This window comes from Rhinatrema bivittatum, chromosome 1 (assembly GCF_901001135.1).
Source record: "Rhinatrema bivittatum chromosome 1, aRhiBiv1.1, whole genome shotgun sequence".
In the NCBI taxonomy this organism is placed as follows: domain Eukaryota; kingdom Metazoa; phylum Chordata; class Amphibia; order Gymnophiona; family Rhinatrematidae; genus Rhinatrema; species Rhinatrema bivittatum.
Genome location: NC_042615.1, coordinates 310,392,487 through 310,406,105, shown reverse-complemented (window position 1 = coordinate 310,406,105; position 13,619 = coordinate 310,392,487). Strand labels below are relative to the sequence as shown.

General features: G+C 48.0%; 1 protein-coding gene across 3 annotated transcripts in view; it reads right to left on the bottom strand.

Moving 5' to 3' along the window:
• The window catches only part of TRMT10A (tRNA methyltransferase 10A), a 102,180-nt gene that overhangs the window by 27,363 nt on the left and 61,198 nt on the right, over positions 1 to 13,619 (bottom strand). For all 3 annotated transcript variants that reach the window (XM_029597290.1, XM_029597281.1, XM_029597272.1), the window contains one exon: positions 6,322 to 6,396. In XM_029597290.1, the coding sequence (XP_029453150.1) occupies positions 6,322 to 6,396 (75 nt within the window). The remainder of the gene's footprint in view (positions 1 to 6,321; positions 6,397 to 13,619) is intronic.

The window sequence follows — 13,619 nt, the reverse complement described above, 5'->3', positions numbered from 1 at the left end:
CATCGATGCCCATGGCAGTCAAGGATGCTTGGGTTGATATCATTACTTTGGTGCATCGAGAGTCCATGGTGCATGATGGCATCTAGAGCATCCGCCGTTGCCTACGCCCTGGAACCATTAATTGACAGCATGCACAGCACTCGAAGGTGCCCACGGTCAATGGCCCTCACATCATCAATGCTATCAAGAACGCCCTGGTATCTCGTTGGCATCAAGAGTGATTTGGTACCCAACAGCAGTCCCAGTCCCTGACAGTCCTACATCGATGTGTCCGATCAGTGCACTGGTCATAGATGTGAATGAGCAACCGATACCAGGCATGGCAGCAAAAGTGCAGCAGCAACAATGCTTGCTCAGGCTACTGCTCACCCTTCTCTCACAAAGAGGCTGCATTGCCCATCAGTGGCAAGCAGGAGGGGAGGCTACGTCATCCAGGGAACTTGCCTGTGGAGACTAGCTCCTTAGAATATGGACATGTTAAGCACTCCTCCCACAGGACTAGTGCGACGCTGGATACTTTCACTGTCCGTGCCTCCATCAATGACAATCAATCGGTGAAACAACATGTAGGCTCAGTGGCCTACATGGAACACGGACAGACTGCATCTGCACCAGATGAAGGCACCAAAAACAGACAGTGTAAAAAGAGGACACAAACTAATTGCAGATGCACCATTTATTAACAATTAGAAGTAGACTCTACCAAGCTGCACAATGACCAAGGCCCGCCATGCGGCTGGCAGAAAGTTGAAAGGGAGAGAAAAAGTAAAATAAGAAACAAAAACTACAGTAAGGAAAAGAAAAACAGCTGCAGATCCAGAAAAAAATCACAACTAAACTGTGAGGAGAATGCAAAGCTGAATACCGTGACCACATGGTTCAGAGGAAAAAGAGAGACTAAGGGACTCTGCCTGGGGGGGGGGGGGGGGGCATGGTGATAACTAAAGCTGCACATGCTCAGTAGGGTATGTTTGAAAGCTCTAGAATTCTTTGAGATCAAAGTTCCGTTCCTGGATCCATCCAATGATGTCACCCATGTGTTAGGACTACCATCCTGCTTGTCCTCTGAGAAATCTTAGTTTTCTTTGCTTTCTTTAGAGACAATTCTACTACAACTAATTAGCTGTACAATTCCAAACCCTGGAGATTTTTGTACCCTATATTTAAGGTCAAGTTTCCTTGATACTTGGATGCAGGTAATAGATTTTTCCCTCATTCTCATTTGTAATTCTTGTAGGATTAAAATGGACCAGAATGGCTGCTTGCTCCGCTGGTGTTTCAAGAATTTAGAGGAGACCCATAACATTTGTGCAATGGTCTTTGTTGTCGCACACATTTACTCCAAGGGCTTTCCCCAAGTTGTCCAAATGCTTGCAGAAGGAAAGGTCTTCTGGGAGAGATAAGTGTTCCAGAAGTTCTGGTGGAGGAAGGGGGGATTCAGATGATATCCCAGTCGAACCCTTTTCAAAGCCTAGAGAGGAGGGCGTGCTAATCCAGGATTCCAATGATTAAGATGACGATTGAAAAGGGGGGGGGGGGGGGTCCTTGGTCGCCTCAGAGGGATATATCACTGATGGACCTCCTCTAAGTGGCTAGAGAGTCTACTGCAAGTGAAGAAGATGGGCTAGAACTTCCTTGCAGAAGGTTCTAATGGCATACAAGTATGAACTGGAGATAGTGGGACTCCCGCTCATGGGAATAAAGTTGATATCATAGAAAGGAGAGGTTGAATGGTGCGCCCTCTTTTTCTTTAGCCACCAAAAAGGTAAAGAAATCTTTCACTAACTCCGCTACTTGGTCAATTGCTGATGTGCCCTCTAACAAAGCATGGCTGGTGGAACATCCTCTTCTGTTGGGAAACGCTAGGAGAGCGGTTCCACTTCCTAGAAGAATGTGTGTTCTTGGGCCACAGCTCGACCCCAGAGAAACTCTGGTTTCGAGGCAGGCGAGGCATGCCCGAGCATGGGCAGGACAGGAGCAAGGTTGGACTGAAGACAAGCGAGGGAATACGGAACAGGAACCAGGCTGGGCCCGCCCTTCGCTGGACCTGTACGCACCAGTGTGACCTAGCAACACTGGTGCGTACAGGTGCGTACTCAAAAGCCCTTTCGGACCCGCCACTAGGGAACGACGAGTACATGAGACAAGACAGAGGCTGAGGGCAGGAACATGAAGACTCAGACGTAGACTGGGTACTTAGACTTAGACTGGGTACTCAGAAGGTTCAGATGGACTCGGATACGCAGACGAAGACTCAGGTGAGGACTCAGGTTAATCAGGCATTTCAAGCAAGGATTCGGGTTACGCAGGAGTTTCAAGCAAGGATTCAGAAGTCAGGTAAAGCAGTGGGTGAGAACTGCATCGTAGCGCACCCTACTTAGCCGCCCATGGCTAGTCGCGGACCATGCTGTACACGAAGCAGACTCCAGACAGGATAATGGAGATTGAGACTGGAACAAGGCGAAGATTCAGTAGAGACCTGCACAGGGGCGTGCCCTACACAGCCGCCTGTGGCTGGTTGTGGACCACGCTGAAGCGGAGCAGGTTCCGGCAGAGTCTTAGACATGGACGGAGCAGACACAAGGGGATTCCTTAGACCGGGAACAAGATACACAGGAACAAGGCTTTAAAAACAGAAGTCTCCCGGAGGCTTGCACTGCAGAAGAGAAGAAGGCATTGAACCAAGAGGCACCCTACAGAGCCACTCCAGGGCTGGTCATGGACCATGACATGGCACCCCAGGAGAGGTAGGCACAAGGAACCTGGGAACTGGATGTAGAGGTGAAGACAAGGGAGTCAGGATCAAGATAACAGGAACATCAGGATGTGGAACAAAACCACAAAACAACAGGACATCTGGAACATCAAGGCTTTCAGGAACGAACTCACAGGACAATGGGACATCTGGACATGGAACATCAGGATTTCCAGGAACAAAGGCTCGGACGAAGCCAAAGGAGCTCAAACGAGAAACACAGGACCTTGAAGAAGCAATGGACCTCAGAAGACTCCTGGACCAATGGACTGGAACATCCAGGAGCGAACTGTCTCCTTGCGAAGGCAACGAGGGACTGGCAAAGGGCCCTATTTATAGGGCTGAAGCAGAACTGGCTGATGTCATCTCTGAGGGCCGCGGAGCTTTTCCTGCCGCTGGCCCTCTAAGAGCAGGAGAGAGGCGCACTCCCGTGCCTAAGGAGCAGCCGGAAGAAACAGAGATGCTGGCGGTGTCCCTGCCGCGTGGAGGGCCCAAGGAGGAGCAGCTCCCTGCCGCGAAGATGTAGGGAAGAAGCAGGCATCGGCAGGGACAGCTTCCCTGCTGTCTGAAGACCTCGGTAGTGGCTCCAAAAGCGAAGATGGAGTAGGAGCGGCAGCCTCAGCCACAGAGGAAGGCTCCTGGCGAGGGCAGGAGATGGCTGCGGCCTACAGCATCAGCAGAAGCCTGCTGAGCTAAGAGAGCAGCTGGGAGAGAGGTAGGGGACCTGCCCATGCCCGTCGCAGGCAGGTTCACAACATCTTCTGAGACTAAGACCTGAATATCTTCCAGATTCTAAAATTTGAATCAGAGGTCAGTTAGGAATAAGAGGCACTACCAAACAGATGCGATCTGGTGTTTCTAGTCATAGCCTTTGATCCAGTAATTTTGTTGGCAAAGTAGTTCTTGTGATTGGCGGAGGCAGAAATACCATGTCTCCCTCTGATCCCATTTATAGAGTCATTTGAGCATACAATTGCGTGGAAAGAGTTGCGGCTCAATGCATTGATTTTCTGATGGCAAAGGCATTGAGGAGTGATGCATGAAAGAAAGACTTATGTGCTAATGGTGCCGGAGCTTTATGCATTGACGGCACCAATGGTGCCAACAATGCTCTGTGTATCAACGGTGCCAATGCAGCTCTATGCATTGATGGTGCTCCATGCATCGATGGCACCAGTGCACTTCAGCCTCTATGCTTTTTCGATGCAGAGTGCTCAGAATTTTCTACAAGGTGGTGTGTCTTCTTTTCGATGCATGCCAACTGTCTACTCGACCGAGAAGATCCAGCCTGCTCTGCCATTAAGGGAGGCAATTTGGAGGAGCTCCTGCTCAACTTTTCTCGGTGAGGCAGACAAGGATGTACTTCAGGATGAAGACAGACTGTGGCTTTTCCTAGCTTTTCAAACTTCCTTTATTTTTTATAGGTCATTGCTTTCAGTGTACGTGGGGACACAGTCCGCAGTTAGAACAATTAGCCTGGTCATGGTCAGAACCCAGGCAAACTTAACAAAGTTCATGTCCATCTATAATGGACATTTTTTTGCCGCAAACAGTCCTTAAAACCAATTATTGTGGCCGCCTTCTTTCCTGACATCATGAGGAAGAAATCTTTTCTTCTCCTTTTTTTTTTTTTTTGTTTTTTGAGAGATAGCACTGAGAAGTGGTGTTTGGGGAGCTGCTGAAGCAGAGAGGCAACTTTTAGATAGAAGAAAAATATAGTTATAAGAAAAAGCATAAAGAGATAAAGGTTCATGTCTGTGCAGTTGCTCGGGTGAACAAAAAAGACAGATGGGGTTCATGAGACAACAGGGATGTGCAGAGCAAAATTTTATGTTCATATTTCTTATGTCCGAAAGGGGGTCCCACTTGCGGCCAATATGGACATAAAAAAAATCCAATGAGTTGGGTATATGTACATATGTGCAAAAAAAAAATTTAAAACCCCCTCACCCTCCTTAATCCCCCCCCCAGACTTACCACAACTCCCTGGTGATCGAGCGAGGAGTGAGGACGTCATTTCTGCAATCCTTGGCGAGAAGCATGTGACGTCGGCGGCACGTCGAGTGACGCGGCGTCACGTGATTCCCGGCGAGTTCGCGCCGGACGGCTCGTTCGGCCCAAAAAGAACTTTTGGCCAGCTTGGGGGGCCTCCTGACCCCCCCAAGCTGGCCAAAAGTTCTTTTTGGGCCGAACGAGCCGTCCGGCGCGAACTTGCCGGGAATCACGTGACGTCGGCGTCACGTGATTCCCGGCTCGTTCGCGCCAGACGGCTCGTTCGGCCCAAAAAGAACTTTTGGCCAGCTTGGGGGGCCTCCTGACCCCCCCAAGCTGGCCAAAAGTTCTTTTTGGGCCGAACGAGCCGTCCGGCGCGAACTTGCCGGGAATCACGTGACGTCGCGTCTGAGTGACGCGGCGCCACGTGATTCCCGGCTCGTTCGCGCCGGACGGCTCGTTCGGGCCCAAAAAGAACTTTTGGCCAGCTTGGGGGGGGCCTCCTGACCCCCCCAAGCTGGCCAAAAGTTCTTTTTGGGCCGAACGAGCCGTCCGGCGCGAACGAGCCGGGAATCACGTGACGCCGGCGTCACTCGACGTGCCGCCGACGTCACATGCTTCTCGCCAAGGATTGCAGAAATGGCGTCCTCACTCCTCGCTCCATCACCAGGGAGTTGTGGTAAGTCGGGGGGGGGGGGGATTAAGGAGGGTGAGGGGGTTTATATTTTTATTTTGGCTCAACAATCGCGATTCCCACATATCGAACATATCTATGTTCGATATGTGGGAAATCCGATCGTTTATGTCGAATCAATTTTTTAAGTTAAAAAAAAATATGAGTTGCGTTTTACTAATGCGGTCAATCCGAATGCACACCCCTATGAGACAATGCCCGATCAGAAATTCCCACACATGCTCTGTAGAGCCAAAGGCCTACTACCTTGGAAAGAGGTCAGTTTGGTGCTGCTGGATGACATCACCCACATGTCTTGGCTAAATCACCCTGTTTATTGATGGAAAAGAGCACTGCAGGAACAAATGAGACAGCAGAGGTCCAAGAACTGAGATCTCTCAAAATAATATCTTTTCATTTACATGCATTCAATAATTGAGCCCTTTCAGAACTCGTCAAGGTAGCTTTATCATGAAGAAACCCACCTACATCTTAGCAGTGCTCCAGTATCAGACTCCTGATTATTAATTTGGAATACTCCATTTCTTGTATCATGTGCAGGCGGACTCCTTTTCAAAATATTTTTTATTAAGAAATATTGTAGTTTTTCTAAAGGCCACAGAGTTATAATACATTAGAAAGGCTGGCATCTGGTGCCTTAACTCTCCTTTTTGGGATAAAATGCTTCCATGGCATTCCTCAGACTGCAAGAGGAACTGTGAATTGGGCTTATAAATATACCATATGACAGCTCTCATCTCACAGAAATAGAAATGTTTCAATGGTGTACCCTTACCTTGCTGTTACTAATTGTGGTGAGAAATAAAGGTACAAACAGTATTCCTGAAATTCTATTAGCAATGAATGTGTCCACTCACCACACAGTATCAGATACTCATACCTTCCAGTTGACCCATCCTTTGTCATTTTCATCCATGTTCTTTTTCAACTGGCCTCCATGGCTGGTCAAGTAGAACTGACAAAAAGAGCAGAAGGATACTTAATGTCCTGGATAAATGTCACATCATCTGCAAATTCTGATAAATATTAATATTTTCAAAAGTGCTGAATTGAGGCTGCTCAAATGAGCTGGGAAGGAATATGAGAATCAGGCCAATTTGCAACATAGCTAAAGATCGATGTATTGGAATGTTTTGTGGAAATCTGCCTGGAAGATCAGGAACTGTATTCCTGCTGCATTAATGCTTCTCAGTCTTGATTAAGAAATGATACTGAAGTTCCATTTTCTTTTAACAACTATTTAATTGCTGGTATTGGAGCTCTGAAAGTGCTCTGAAGCTTCCTTCTTTCTCCCTACCTTGCAGCTATGGCAAAGAAAAATTAGAAAAGTAGCAGATGATATGTGGTGCTACCAAAGTAACTCTAAACAGGCCATTGCACATAGCTTGTTACACAGAAAGTTAATGCATACTGTAGTCATTTCTTCATCTATTGTAGTGCCATATACATTGGATTATCCCTGACTATATCGCAGGCGATGAAGCTGGTACAAAATTCAGCTGCTCATATAACCACCGTAACTCCAGTTTGGTAGCACATTACACCCATGCTAATAAGATTACATTGGTTACCTATAGTCTGGTGAGTACAGTTCAAAATCATAATTCTGGTAGAGCAGAGGTGGAGTAAATAGAAATTACACATGCAAAATAATTGGAAGAAGGAATGTGTAATGAAAAGTTCAGCTTGTTCTATTTATTCAAAGCAAAGTCTTTAATTCACAATATTGCTGTTTTATTCCAAAGCTTTATCACAAAAGAGGTGTGTATATAAATCTTACAGTCCCTCAACATGAACGTGTTTCACCGTGGGGCTGCGTTGGGAGGATTTCTCATACATGCAAGTTATAGATAGATTATAATAGCAAATATTGTAATAAAGGCTATAGACTTGGCATCTTCTATTGCATCTTACAAGCAGGTGGCAAGTAAATTTTAATCTGACCGGGCTAAACGGCGTTTTAAACTAAGATACCTCGAGAGAAACTGTTTAGCCTGGTCAGATTTCACATGGATGATGAAATAAAAGATGCTGAGTTAACTGCTCTTCTCACAATAATTGTTATTATAATTTAAACTGACACACAAAACTCCAATGCACAGCAGAGGCGCCTAAGGCAGGGTCGTGATGTAACGTCTAGTGAGAAGCATACTTTCCCTCACAGAAATTTTACAATCAGGGATTGTTGCAAATCCCAACAAGCAAAGTAGGCCTAAATCCTCCTATGTACAGGAAAAGGCCTAGAAAAATCAACCAAGAGAAGAATTCTTGGACAAAGACTGCACAGTTTCCCTCGGTGTCACATGATCAATGAAAAATCCAACTGGGGCCAGAGAGCTCTCCAGAAAGAAACTGTGGGCCACTAGCACCTGAAAAACAGAATGCATTTGCCGAAGAGAATCCAATGATTGGCTAACAGGTACAATGGGCAGAAAAACCCAAGCAACACTTAGAATAATAAGCGTCAACAAAGGGCAGGTATTTGACAGACCTTACCTGCTAAGTACCAATCAGATATGACCACCCAGAACAGACATTAAGAGCATCAGGGGATAAAAGGCAATCCCCAAATGGAATTGCTAGCTCAAAAACCGACAACTAGGGAGTTAAGCTAGGCCTGAAGCTCACCCACACTCCACCCTGTCAAAAGGTAGGCCTATCCATCCTGTCCACAGGATAGCTCAGGTAAGCAGCAAGGCTCTTTGGTCAACCCAGTGAAGTATGAAAAGCTAAAAGCAGTACTGGCCAGAACTTGGCAAAAAAACAGGGAAAAGGTAGTGTACTAATGCCTGCAAGTATACACTAAGATATACCATGAATGCCCTAGCTTTTCTCCCTCCCCTCCCTAACTGACATTTCAACTGGAAGTCAGAAGGAGTGAAGACCATAAAGAGGCAGATCCTAGGGCTACAGGAATAAGAAAGTGCCGCTAGGCTGTATTATCAACCCCAACCAAACAACTCATTGCTGATTCCAATAGGGAGTTACCCCGAGGTAGACCTCTTAGCATGATAGAACAGCCAAAACTGACAGCAAACCTCCCAGGGAAGAAATCCAGAACACTCCACCAAGAGACAGAAAGCAGGGATGCTGCAAGTGCAAACCACTGTAGAAAAAGTAGGATTTTACTGACCTGGCAACCGAAGGGTAACAGGGCAGGGTCAATCTGATCTCAGAACAGACTGCCCAACAACTTGGCCTAGGTATCAGTACCCAAGGGCATGATTACATATACTTTCCCCCAGGAATCATACGGTCCAGTATGTGAAACAAGGGTTGCAATACTAGGACTTCCCAGCCCGCAGACAAGAGTTATTCCTAAAAGGAAGAACTATAGCTCGTAAGCTATGGCAACAAAGTGTAGCACCTCTGTTGCGGGGCCTTCATTCTCTAACTCATGCAGCTATAGATATGGCGAAAAGTTGAAAGGCATACCTGCCAACTGGGAGACAAATGGACCAGAGTGCTCTTCCCTGAGTTGGGGTCCCGCATGTGAGAATGACTAGCAAGAGCAGTCATCTGCAAGAACAGCACATTGTGCTCAACAGGTATCAAAAAGATGACTCCTATGCGGGAGAAACCTCTAATCTTGGTTAGGAGAACTGTCCAGAAAGGAAAATCCTCGGTACGACAGGGGAGACCAAATCCAGAATAACTCCCTTGTGAAATAGATCTGCTGCACCTTAGGATGACTTAGGAAAGAATGCAAACATGCAACTTGCTCTCAGATCCCGCAGGGAACAGAGAGCGATTGCCAGTCAGAAATAATTAAATCACTTTTTTGTTAAACTGAGAACAAGGGCCACCTCTTGTAGGGGTGGACCACCTAGCATCCAAGGGGGAACCCATAAGAGACACCTCTGGAAAACCCAGTCGTATCTTTCCTGTCCCTTCAGAAAGGGAAAGGAAGAAAATGGGAATCGGCACCTCCCAATCCCGAAAAATCTTTCTACTCTCCAAGGAAGAATGGGTTACTGTTACTGATTGCTGAGATTCATAAACAACCAAATTAGCCACCCACTCAAACAGGGCAAGCCACCACAGTAATCCATGGACCAATAAGTACAGTCAAAAAGCACCGCTGCCATCCCCCCTAGTGCCTGTAGATCCTAGCCTAAAAAGAAAGAGGCACAGATTCAAACGAATCGAGGCTGCACACACTGTAAGGGACAGAGCCTCAGAGACTTCCCCCTTAAGGGGATTCAAAGTAAGCTAACATGAGAGGAGTTGAAAGACATACTCTTTCATAGAAGGAGAAGACTCCTGACACTACACTCCTATATCCACATCCCTAGTGGTTCAACTAGGAACACAATCTTAGGTCAGTCATGGCAATGGTAAACAACCTGTTGCTCACCATCACTTGGACTGCCTATCCTTGGAGCCTGTGGCTAAACTGCAGACATGCTAATCTGACCACTCGCGTTTCCATGCGGTTTATGTTTCAGTGCACCTCTTCCTCAGTCCATCGCCCCTGGGTTGTCAGTTCTTGACAGTGAGCTTCCCCATCCTTGGAAACACGCGTCCATCGTAAGGACTATCCAGTTTGGTGGGGACAGGTTTACACCCTTGCTTAGGTGAACTTCCTTTAGCCACTAGTGGAGCCGAGAACATACTTCAATCGGTAGGTGGAGGCGGATTGAGTAGCCTTGAGATAGTGAGTTCCAACGTGAGAGCAGGAAGTGTTGGAGTGGCCGCATGTGTGCCTTCGCCCACAGTACTATTTCCAGGGTTGATTCCATGAGGCTGAGGACCTGGAGATAGTTCCACGCCCTGGGGCACATTGTGTTCATCAACCGACACTCTTGCCACATCAGTTTCATTAGCCTTCAGGGAGGGAGGAAGACCTTGTCCTGCTTGGTGTTCAACCAGACTCCCAGGTACTCTAAGGACAGGGAGGGCTTGAGACTGCTCTTGTCCATGTTCATGACTCAGCTGAGTTCCTGAAGCAGGGATCTGACCCTGCTGGTCACCTGGAGGCTCTTTTCCAATGATTTCTCCCAGATCAGCCAGTTGTCTAAGTAAGGGTGCACCAGGATCTCTTCTTTCTTCAGTGCTGCCGCCACGACCACCATAATTTTGAAGAAAGTTCTGGGGGTGGTTGCCAGGCCGAAAGGCAACGCCTGGAACCGATAATGGCAGCCAGTACCGCAAAGCGTAAGAAACACTGGTGGTCTTGATGGATTGGAATATGAGGGTAGGCCTCCGAGAGGTCCAGGAAGGTTAAGAACTCTCTCAGTTGTGCAGTCATTATGATGAAGCAAAGAGTATCCATGCGGAATTGAATTATCTGTAGATGACGACTGACGTTCTTGAGATCGAGGATGGGTCGAAATGAACTCTCCTTCTTGGGTACGATGAAATAGATGGAATAACGCCACGTATTTACTTAGGGTGTAGGTACCGGGGTTATAGCCCTCAAACTCAGGAGCCTTATCAACGTGGATTCCCCTGCCAGTTTTTTGTGCTGGGAGTAGCAAGGTGACATCATGAACCTGTCCCGAGGGATGCTGCAAAATTCCAGAGGGCATCCTTCTCATATGATGTCCAGTACCCATTTGTCTGACGTGATCTCGACCCACCATTGGTAGAAGAGGGATAGTCAGCCCCCTATCTCCTCATCCCGTGGATGGGTTGGCCAAACTTCATTGGGCAGTTTAGGTCGAACCTGAGCCCGAACCTGTTCCTCTTCTTGGTTGACAGCTCCAAAAACTGAGACTTTCCCAAGGGCCGAGATGTCTGAAATAAGGAGATTCTGTAGGGCCAGAAGTGCTGGGAGCCTCTGGCCCAACCCCTCATGGGCGAAGGGCACTGCAACTTCTTTTTCTTATCTTCTTTTCTTATCTTCCGGTAGCCGAGGCACTGGATATTCACCCCACTTACTGACTAGCTTTTCCAATTTGCTTCCATATAGGAGGGGATCCCTTAAAGGGCATCTTTGGGAGGTTTGCCTTAGAGGTTGCATCTGCTGACCAATTTTGCAACCATAGCAGTCTTCTGTCCACCACCACTGAGACTACTCCCTTTGGCCGAGGTATGCACTAGGTACGAGCCTGCATCTGCTAGGAAGGCCGTGGTGGGCTCGATCACTTCTCTGGGATGTACCTCTCAGCTATCTGCCTCTCTCAAGAGAAGCAGACATGAACGAGCCACCAGGGCACAATAGGAAGCGATCTGCAGTGTCATTGCTGTCATGTCAAAGGCTTGCTTAAGGATAGATTCCACCCGCCTATCGTGAGCATCCTTCAAGGCCACTCCTCCCTGTACTGGGATGGTTGTTCACTTCGAGACAGCACAGACCAGGGCATCTACTTTCGGGAAACACAGGTATTCTTTGGCCGTTGGGTCTAGAGGGTACAAGACCTCCAAAGCCCGATCTCCTTTAAAACTGGCTTCTGGGGTGTCTCATTTCAGGTCAATCAATTCCTGGATGGCTTTCACCATTGAGAAATAGCATAAGGCTTTTCGTTGAGATACTAGGATGGGATTCTTCTTTGGTTCCTACATAGGGTCCATGCCAGGAATTCCCAGTGTCTTCAGGATCTGGGAGACCAGGGCCGGTAATTCATCTCTGTGGAAAAACCGTAGCATGGTCCGGTATGGCTCCAGGCCTGGCGGGATTTCCCTGTCCTCTATTGAGTCCGCATCTCCTTTGTCGTCCATGGTGGGGATAACCTTGGTGAGGCGAGGCATGTCCTGAGGCATGCTGATAAGGCTGGGAGGGCAAGACCTTCCCAGTTGTGGCTCAGGCGGGCAGGGGCAATAGCTGACTGTGTTTGAACAAAGGCTTGAAGGCCCTGAAAGAATTCCAACCAAGAAAAGGTCACCGGGTCCATGCTTAGCCCAGGAGTAACTGGGGTAGGGGTTACTGAGCTGCCCTCTCCCAAGGAGGACACGGCCCTGGAATTGCTCAGATCCAGGGTGCTACCAGATAAAGTCGTGGCTGACCCTTCCTCCGACTGGGAGGGGCCGGACTTGGAAAGGTTCTGAGAGTCCAGCCCTCCCTGGTCTTCCTCTCAGTGCTGACAAGGAAAGAATCTAGGTCAAACAGTGAAGCCCTACGATGGCAGGCAGCACAAAGGAAGCGTCGCTTGTGCTCCTTTGTTGCCGGAATCATAGTATTCTGCCGCTTGTGCGTCAGCCGGTTAGCGCCTTTTGAGCGCACACAAACCCACCTCGACACTCGTAAGATTAGGCGTCAGATTGTGCGCTAAAGCATGCATGCAATTATGCGCATGGTTATGCACGTATGTTAGGCTCACAAAAGGCCGGCCCGCACCTCGTGTACCGACGGATGAAGGGAGAAAATGGCGCCGCATCAAACCGCGTGCAAGATGGCACTGGCACGGCTAGCCACATGGAGTGCCTACCGAGCCTGAAGTGGGGCCTAGCCCATCGGGGGCCGCTCAATCTGCTCAGAAACCCCCTTCCCTTGCCCTAACGGGATTGGAAACGACATCTGTATGGCTCGCTGTGCAAGGAGACCGTAGGAAAGACTTACCAAAGCCCTTCCATATCTCTGTATAGGAGGAGTTTTTCTTTACTTGCCTGGGCTCAGCGCTTACTGGCTGAGTACAGAGACTGTCTTCGGCTGCAGAGGGAGAGGGCTTAGGCAGTCACCGCTGCACTCAGCTTCCTGCACCCTCTGCTTTTCAGCTACTTCAGCAGCAAAATCCACACCGAGAGCTGGCTACCGGATCAAGGCACACCTCTGAGGGATCTCGGAAATCACTTCAGGAATTCTCAACTGGGGGAGGGACCATTAGGTATCACTGCAGGAGAGCGAGGCTCAATCTCTCTCTCAATTTAGAGGTACATTTCTTCTTCAAACTAGTACTGCAATCTTGCTAAACACAGCTGCTGGTGTGGGGATAGCATTCACATCTGCTAGGATACAGAGAGATACTGAATGGCTGAAGTCACTGCAGGGGTATATCTAGGGTGACATCAGCTTTGAAACCTGACTCCATCTCCATCTGCTAGAAGGGGAGCCATAACCCATTGGTCCCGAGTACATCTGGCTACACGCTAGGAAAATTTACTGCGACAGCATTTACCTTTCAAAAGGGTGACTATGATTAATCAGGAAAATGGTTAGGAAAAAACGGAAAAGAGCAGCTGCAAAGGTTAAGAGTTTACATCAGGCATGGATATTATTTAACAAAACCATCTTGGAAG